At 37.3% G+C, this 9652-nt stretch overlaps 1 protein-coding gene across 2 annotated transcripts in view; it reads right to left on the bottom strand.

Moving 5' to 3' along the window:
• The window catches only part of LOC126921466 (synapsin), a 47554-nt gene extending 38217 nt beyond the window's left edge, over positions 1–9337 (bottom strand). Inside the window, exons 1-6 of one of the 2 annotated variants that reach the window (XM_050733117.1) lie at positions 9210–9337; positions 4149–4574; positions 2097–2433; positions 755–1008; positions 281–416; positions 60–164 (exon numbers count right to left, since the gene is read on the bottom strand). In XM_050733117.1, coding sequence (XP_050589074.1) covers positions 60–164; positions 281–416; positions 755–1008; positions 2097–2354 — 753 coding nt within the window. In that variant the 5' untranslated portion in view covers positions 2355–2433; positions 4149–4574; positions 9210–9337. The remainder of the gene's footprint in view (positions 1–59; positions 165–280; positions 417–754; positions 1009–2096; positions 2434–4148; positions 4575–9209) is intronic. The other variant, XM_050733116.1, reaches the window with a different exon arrangement.
• Positions 9338–9652: the final 315 nt, after the last annotated feature.

The following is a 9652-nucleotide window of genomic DNA, read 5'->3' as shown; positions in this document are numbered from 1 at the left end:
GTTCGTTCAATATACAGACCTAAACAGTTACCTTATTTTAATTATATCTTATAACTTACCATTTCACGATGGTTGGGATAGTAAGTTTGCTCGATCAAGGGGAAGTTGTCTTTTCCTAAACGACGTTGAAGCCCCAATAGGTGCGCGAACACCCATGGTTTATCCTGAAAGAAGAAGCACGATGAAGAAATCCATTTTCGTTCGAAATTGATAAAGTTCTTAATCGTTTCCTTTATTCGAAGTATCTTCAATGTGGTCGTTGCTCACGCAAAGTTCATACCTGAAAGTTGTAAATTGCCGTCAGATTGTTAATGCTCGGGACACCGCCGTACATTAAACCGAGAAGAAGGTTCTTGTTGTCTTCTCCGGCATCCTTTAGGTTCTGTCGTATCAGGACGAAATCAGGTTTGAAAGATCTGTCAACAGAATTTGTCTGCTTTACTTTCGCAGTGAAAACAAACAATACATATTGATTAAAATAAATAGAATACGTACATATACATATAACAAATAGACTGCGGATGTTTATGTAAATTCATATTTTCATGATTGTTTCTTCTATTAAATATTATAGTGAATTCTATACTTCCGATATTTTATGCATTTTTATATATTCTATACGTTCTATGCATTTTTGCACCTTTAAATTTCTCAAAAGAAAAAGAAAAAAAAATATATATATAGATAGATAAATTTAAGTGAGAGAGATACGTAAATTGAAAGATAATATATAATTATAATTATTAATAATTACCGGATGACTTTGGTTCCGTTACGATAAACCGCCATGGACACAATAGTACCAGTCTCGCTCGCAGTTAACGACAATTCCCTAAATTCCGCCTGTTCTACACGGATCTCGTAATCACCATGAAGCCTACGACCCCGGAAATATTTGCTCCAGTCGGTATTCTGGTCATCGATGACTAGCAGGGTGAAACACCGATCTTTGTTGTAAGATGGCCCTCTAGTTGCACCTGACACCGCTGCTCCTAGAATCGATGCACCCTGTTTGTAAAGAAGATTTAAACAATTAGTTACACTACTACATTCCCACAATTTACACGCAAAAAAAGAAAGAATTTTTCTTCCACATATAGGGCTACGTCTTAACAGATCCAAACGCTCCAAATGGTATAATGGGATAATGAATACTGAAGAGATTAATGGGATTTCGTGCACGCAAATGCTTGCGTATTTCTTCGAAAGCATTAGAAAGACCAGATAACGCGTTGAACATGCAAGAACGCAATTTTAGCTTGAAATCTGGCTAATGTCGTTCTATCGAAGGTTTTGCACCGCACGTTTCTACGATTACATTTCTATGTAATTTGACTGTTTGAGAATGAGTAACCATTTATATGTTACACACTGTGTGTACACCTTCGTGAAATTGGACTTGAAGATGGAACTCGTTCACGGAAGTAATCATGCTTAGTCATATATTTCTCTCGTACAGTGATAAACCAAAGGAGACTTAAAAGGCAAATGGTACGAAAAACACTGTAATTTTAGAAAACGATATTATATTTGACAGGAGATACGAATAGACGTAATATATCTGCCAGAACGGATGGCTGTTACTAATATGATAAAAAGAGTCTAATATAAAACAGATCTAATATATATGTATATCTTTCTTTCGCTCACTATTATATAATTTAAACTTTATCACTCCGATCAATTGCAATGCTATCAAATATAAACCAGGGTTCTACCCTAATTGTCAGCAGTAGGGTAATAAATAAACTGTGAATGTTTATAAAAATTTATACTTATAATTAAGAAATAGAATCTTGCCCCGGACATTTGTTCCATCCACTAAATATAACTTGTACTATATATTTTCGTCTATTATGCATGTGGATTCTGTGTATTTTTGTAGCTTTTAATTTCCTTAATATATAATATACAATATAATATATAATATATAATATATAATATATAATATATAGTATATAATATATAATATATAATATATAATATATAATGCATAAATATCCATAACTTAGTAATAAGGATTCAAAATTCGTACCCCAGCTTAACTTTTCTGTACTAAGTTTTTCTAATTATTTAAAAAAGAAGATGAAGTGTACCTGGTCGCGAGCAGCTCCGGTCAAACTTTGAACTCTCTGGAGTAAACTTTCCCGTGTCTTGGCCGGTGAGGAAGGAGCGCTGGTGGTTCTCGATCCGGGTCTCAGGTTGAGACTTAGATCACCGCCAACTGGTTGAGGTGGTCCAGACGGCGGTGCCCCAGGTACCGGTGGCTGATTAGCCGGTGGAACAGGAGTCGGCTGAGACTGCAATGGCCGATCCGGTACCGCTTGATACGATTGGGACGAATCCCTGGCCATGGAGGCCAGCCCGGAGTCTGTGCTTGGTTCATCGTCGAGCTCCGAGCTCAAATCCCCTGACGAGAACCTGGAAGACAAACTATGGTCGTGGTCGTGATAGTGGCAATCGGTCCGATCGTCCAGTGATTTCACGCTTTTTGCATTTTTTTATTTTGTTTGGTTGCTTTTTTTCAGTTCACACGGCTTAGTTCATAATGCACACATCGAACAGCCAGAGGTGCTCGGGGTATAAATGGCATAGATGGCGCGCCGGCGATGATGGACGATTGCTGATTGCTGGTTTGCATGCGTGACGCGGGATGTGATGACATATTTGGTTCTGATGCGCGTAGCTGGTAGTCGAATGGTGTCTTTTAGTAGTGGACATGTCTCGTCTTGTGGTGCCTTGCGTGAAATACGGCTCGACGATCGCTCGTGCTTTGCAAGGTACAGGAGGAGACGACTTCTCCCTGACGACGAGACAATCGGATGACAGATACCCGATAGCTGCATTTTGCTTGGTTGGACAATAAGTCGTAACGAAGACATGGAATGTGTGGTAAGCTTGAAATAATTTGAAATATTCAGCGTAATATCGTTACAGGTTTAAATGATACGAAGCGGTGGCTGTAATTGACACAAAAAGTTGTTCTTAGAGCATTTAAATCACTCGACTAATACCAAGATGGAAAACGTCGAGGCCTAAGGCTGATTTTGCACGATGCCAAAAGCACTTTCTTGGATAATTTGCATGCATACATACATCGATATTTATAAAACATGAAGAAACACCGAGATGCTTGCATGGTATTTTACTCCACTTCTTTTTGCGGTATTAATTTACGCTTAATTGTGCTATAATTAAATAATAGCCGTTATGATGTAGTTGGAATTATCGGCCCTTCGCTCGGGTCTCGTGGAACTCGAATACCGGCTGTTAATTATAGTTCAATGGATAAATCAGATAGTCGGTCCAGGGTTAATTGAACGAACAATTTATTCGCCAAGATATTATACGACATATCACCATTCGGAACATATACGTATAGAAGACCATTCAACTAAGCTTTCTATCAAGATGGTCGTTCATTATTTTAGGTTCTATTATGAGACTCTGTCTTCAGGTTCAATGAAAAGGCTGCGACAAATGTACTCCTCTGCAAGCATCTATCGTACAACGACCCGAACTCTTTGTTTCGAGTTGCTTTATACATTTCCATGTACTGGCATGTACTGTTATGAACGTATCTGAACGTTCTCAACTACGAGAAACAAAGTTACAGTTTTCGTCGTTGACAGGGACCTTAATCTATTATAATGTTCTAAAAAGAAGCTCAGTGACCTTTCGATCTAAACGATGTTTGATGATGATTTAATACTAGACAACGCAGAGATTCTTTCTCATGAAACCTTCAATTATACTTTTATTATATGTTAAAAGCAATAGCCAAAAAATTTCGAATTTATTATCTTGACTTAATTATTTTAAATAATTCATATAACAGCACTTGTCATTCTTTCGAGTATAAAAACCTCTAAGCATTTCCAGTCGTTAGGCGGGAAATTAACTTTTACCGACTTCCTAATGACTAGTACTTTTAGTATTAATCATTCAACAAACAAGGCTTGAAGCTATTGAACGAACAAATAGAAATCTGAAGATATCCGAAGCGCCTCGCTTCCGAATTCTTCGAATCTCTCGAGACGGTCAGAAGGGAAAGTGTTGAAATTCCATTGGCCAAGTGTTATCGAGCATGCAAAGAGACAATAGAATAGGCATCGCGCTGTTGGACACAGAAAGGGACAGGCACTCACCTCCGTTTCAGGTAGTTAACATTGGAAGTGAAGGACTGTCGAAAGCTGGAGAATGAAATGTTGCCGGGTGAAGGGGCTGTACCACAGTATTTGGCGCAACCGCCGCGGCCGGTAATCTTGCTGGTTTAACACCGACCTCGTCCTCCTGACCAAAACCGCAGAATTCCGGTGGCTTTTGGTGGTCGGATGGTCACCGTATGCGACGATCTTCGTCTTCTTCGAGCGGCTTAGGAACGGGAGATGGAGGCGGAGATTTCGTGTCTTGGGCTTTGTGGCTTGCTCGACGACGTTCACTACCGATTCGTCTCTTTGTTGTGCCCTTTTTTTCCCAAGTTGTGAAATAACACTTCAACGTAAGGTAATCCAAAAGGAAAGGATGAAATAAGAGAGGTGAGGAAGGAGAAACTAAACAATCCAAGTTGAAATCTGCAAAGGGAATGGTACATGATGATTAGAGAATGTTAGAATGGTTTCTGGTTTGTAATATTGAATGAATGTCCATTGATGGAATACTGCTGGATTAATATAAAGTTTCTACAACTACGTAAGCACTCCTCATACATGTAAGGGATTACGTAAACGTACGAGCTATAGTGTTACTATAGTATACGCATTATGTCAGGACAAAAGTGTCATTCAAGTTTTTAAAATCTTCTTCGAAAGTGACTCGCATATTTAAAACAACGAGTTACGGATATAGATTGTTGAAAGCCATGGAAATATCTGGCAACCGGTTTAAAAAAAGAGGAGATACATTCTTTTTTTACTCTCCTTTTTTATGCTGAAGTATCGCTATAATTAAACCTCCATGTTCTTAGTAAGGAACAACGAGTGCTCGTGCGAGGTCCGCGATAAAAACGTCCACGCGAACACTCAGAGTGCGCGAGATGGAGACCCTCACAGAAATTTAGCACAGTAAAGGTGGAGCTTGATATTCCGCTGATCGATACCGACTCAGCGTGACTTTACATGCTGAAGAACTTTTTTACGCGAACCGTGTTTTGCTTTCTCCGATAACAAACATGATTTTAACTTCGATATCGGACCGCGATAGAAACGTCTGATAACGTTGTATTGCCTCGTACAATTTTTACCAAGGCTACCAGGAAATGGTGGGCCACCAATTTGTTTCTACGATAAAAGTGGCGTCTCGTTCAAATTCTTCGGAATTATTCACTGGTGTTACTCGTTGAACGCGACACGCTATTTCGTGACCGTAAAGTGGCAGCAGCAAAGAAAGAATTGAAAAGTGGAAACTTTTCGCTAAATGTCGAGAGAAGCTTCGTGATTTCTTTAAAGCCGAAACTTTCAGTTAGTCGCTTTCCCCGTGAAAGCATTTTCTAATCAGAATAACTCGAAACTTTAAACTAACAAAGTTCGCCGTTGCATGCGACAACTTGGCGAACTGTTTGCATTCAATTAATGTCAGAGATTCTAGACGTAATTGAATTTTAAATGAACTCCTACGAAATTCGGTCTTCCTCCTAATTTCCACGTGCTTTTAGATATATCTTCTTTTCCTCGATCTTATTAACTCGTGACAGCTTATGTAACTTGGGAGATTCACTTTATTTATTTTTATGTTTAGAATGTACTAAACGTCATACTAATCAATTAGCAGATCTTGACAACTGTTTCTAATTTTAATATAGATAGGTGGAATAACAATTTTCCAGTACTGCGCAGCCGATTGTCATGAGGGATAAAGTGATAAAAAGTTTTAAATCAATAGATTTCCTGGCGCACCCCATCGTTCAAACATTTATTGTGTACAAAACGTATTCGGATATACCGTATGTTTAATTAAGTGTCAGGGTAAACTTCCTTTCCAATGTATTAGACATAATTTCCTTAATTAATCGACATGCGACATATGGGAATAGCTACGTTGTACGCACATGTATTTTCACGGATCTACGCTGATCATATTATTTCTAGGGGTTTTAGCTTAGACTCTAGTAATAATCGATGATGGAAATCCCTAGGCGTTAGGAAAGGGCAGGCGCATTGACCGCTCAAAGCTGCGTATATAGAAACGAGCATGTGCCGTAAAAGTTGAAAAAAAAGAACAAATACTTACCATGGAATATTTAATTTTGAGTAACTGTAAAATTATTTATATTTGTATTTACACCACGTTTATTCTAGTGACTAATTATTCTTTATTCTAATTATTCTTTATTCTTTGTGATAAGGGGCGTAGTATTATATTTAATGCAATCACTTAACGTTCTTTAAACGTAAAACAACGTGTAACTTCAACTAGATTCTTTTTTATTCAATTCTTTTTACAAAAACCGTTTATGTTTATCATTATTAAATATACGTATTTAAATGGTGATTTCGTACATCAGAAATCAAACATTTCAATAAAAACTTCTTTGTAACGAACGGCGTACGAAAGGATGTGTTCTGGTATCGAAGAACTGGAAGAATCTAATTGGTGGAAAAAAAGTAGAGATCACAGAATCGAAACGTTACGTGAAAATAACGTGCAACGTACCTACGAGAACGGTCACGTCACTTTACGGGCACTATAAATTGTTATCTTCTCTTCGATCTCTCTTCGAACTCTTCGATCAACATAGTACCGTTGCGTTTATAGGTTCCCGCGTAAATTTAAAATGAATACGAATCTTGACTAATAACATACTTAACATTAAACCTACCGACACTTTGTGTATATCTATTTGTGCCGTATCCGGTCAAAATGACCGGTGATTAAAGAAGTAATAGTTCTTATGATTTAAATTAGATAATGGTTAATTTATAACTAAATGTATATAAAATGATGAACTTTCATAAAATTTCGTCCAAATTTACTTTTGTTTAATTTCGGTTATAGACTTAAATAAAGTTACACATTTATTTATATAAAGATATATCTTATTCAACTTCACTGCATTTTTTACAAATTATCTTATTATCAAATGTACATTTGCCACATGCATATTTCCTGCATCTTGAACAGATTTTCGTAGTTTTGTAACCTTTACAATTTTTTACTTGACAAGTTTTTTGTAGTAAGGAATCTGAACTTGTTGATAGTTATATTGCATGATTTTCCCCGCGATTCTTTATACTGAAGTAATGTATGCACCAGGTTGATAACAATTTTGTGAATTCTCTATAAATGGGTCCCATACCGTAGGTACCATTGCAAATTTATTGGTTCGTAAACGTTGGCTTCTTTCGCTCTTCTTATCAAATCGTATAAACCTCATAATTTCAGCAAAGTCATTCCTGCTCAATGTTTTTGAAAAAAATGCAGGTCCCCAAATTTTATTCCACAAATGTGAAACATCTAAATTTTTTATCTGATATGCACCGCGGGCATATAGCAGAGCAATAAATGCATCTAGTTTTGTCCCAGTGCTCTGAATGTTTCTTCTTCCGTACAATTTATTATATGATCTCTTATACAGTGATCAATGGTAAGATAAAATGTCGTCTTTACTTGTCCTTTCATTATATGCCGTTTAGCATATCCCTAAAAATATTATGAACTGATGTCCGCCAGGTTTGGAACTTGCATCTATTTCTTTCCAAACTGTTCCATCAGGCCCAGTTGTGATACGTTGGTTTTCTACATTAGTCTCATCCTCTGCTGTCAATAATAGTTTCTTTCCTTGTTGCCCTGGACGTCAACGCTTATTTATAATATTCAACTCTGATTCGGTCGTAAATAGCTTTTCAAGTGTTTCCATGCTGTTTTCAGTTGCTGAAGTTTCTTGTTCATCGCATTCTGAACAGTCTTCTTCTATGTCCGTTATTATATGTGCTTTTTCTTTTATAACAACTTTACACAAAACGCCCTGAGATGCTTTCTGTCTGAGTTTCAGAGATAACAAATTTAGATGTCGATTGATTCACTGACAAACTGAGATGTATTCTGGTCAGAAGGACGATAGCAAGTAAGAATCTGTGACGGCAATATTTATACGAAAATATTAATGGATGCTGGCCGTTCTCCACCAACGGTTGTCCAAGGGTGGAATTGACCGTTGATTATTGGAAAACCCCGCTTTTCCCGTGTTTTATCAGAATGAGCAACAACCCTAAGAAACTTCTCGACTTTTAAAATGTTTGTAATAATTAACCGTAAAAGTTGCTAAATTTTATGGCGGTTCCTTAGGATTATTATAGGCCTAAGTTGATATGTTTTGATATTTGGTGACCATCTTGATCGAAGGATGAATTATGGTTTATGACAAGATTACGAGTGTAACAGTTATTATTGTTTGTTATTACTGATTTTGTTTGTCATCTGACTTTGATATAGCTTTTTCTTTGTACTGATTGTATTTATTTTAAGAGTAACTAAAATATTTTATCGTTCGGTTAAACTGGGCGTCCGCGATAGGCAGGACAGAATACAATTTTTTCTTAGAAAAGAAAAAAGCAAACTAGAAGTAAATACCGAAAAATATATTGTATTCATGTTTTAGGAAAAGTCAGATATTATGAAGCAATATGATAACGTTTAAATATGGTTAAATTTGTGTAGAAGTTTGAAAACGGTCAATTTGACCAGCACTGGTAGGTTTAGTGTTAAAACGCAAGGCCAATTATCAATCACTATTATTTTCGAATTAAAATATTTCTTACCTGCCACACCTACCTATTTCACATAAATCTCTATTACTAAATGATTGAAAAATAAATAACTCTATCAACTTCGAAAAACTCTATTCAACAGCGAAAAAACGCGATATCAACTATCTATTTGAAACCTTATTTACTTACTAATATGACAAAGAAACCTCAAAAATATTCTCTAGCTAAAAATCAATTTCTTATTCCTTTCAGTTCCCTCATGACCGTTGCGAGTACCCCGCGAGAGAAGTACGACCTAGCCAAAAACCGATCCGACTACGATACCAAACACTAAACTACCAAATAAAGAAAATATCATTGGTCATAAAAAACAAATTTATAAACTGAATCACTTGTTCTTCGGTCAATCTTTCGGTTAGAAGAATTTTTTAGACGTCGATTTTATCCCAAACATTCTCTGTTAGATTACACTTAGAAGGCAAAATTTGAGAAGCTGGTACTCACCTGTGTCGCGTGCGTGTACTACCCACTAGTTCGCCGGAGAAGCAGTGAGCTTCGGCTGAGGATCGCAAGGGTGTTACCCGGAGGGTTAGCTGGTCGATAGGTTCGCGCTTGCGTTCTTCTTATCATCCCCTCCAGCGTGTCGCGAGCTAACGACTAGGGGGAAACTGGACGAGCCCCTGGTTTCCCGATATGCCCAGGCCTGGTTCTCTCTCGTGTTTGTATAGGATGATGTTGTTCGATGCACATCAAACATGCCCCACCTGCTGGTCGTCTGAAGATGAAATGTCAGGTTACGCATTGGTAAAACGTGGTTGTGTCTATATCGAACCGTTGCGATACTATTTCGTGTCCCGGGTTGCGTAACTCTACACGATCGAAGCTTGTTTTTAAAACCTATGACGAACTTCTAAAGCGTCTGCATATGAAATGAAATCAAAGCAGGG

This window comes from Bombus affinis, chromosome 10, assembly GCF_024516045.1.
Source record: "Bombus affinis isolate iyBomAffi1 chromosome 10, iyBomAffi1.2, whole genome shotgun sequence".
Taxonomy (NCBI): Eukaryota; Metazoa; Arthropoda; class Insecta; order Hymenoptera; family Apidae; genus Bombus; species Bombus affinis.
Note: the sequence above shows the minus strand (reverse complement) of the source record. Positions and strands in the feature narration are given on the sequence as shown.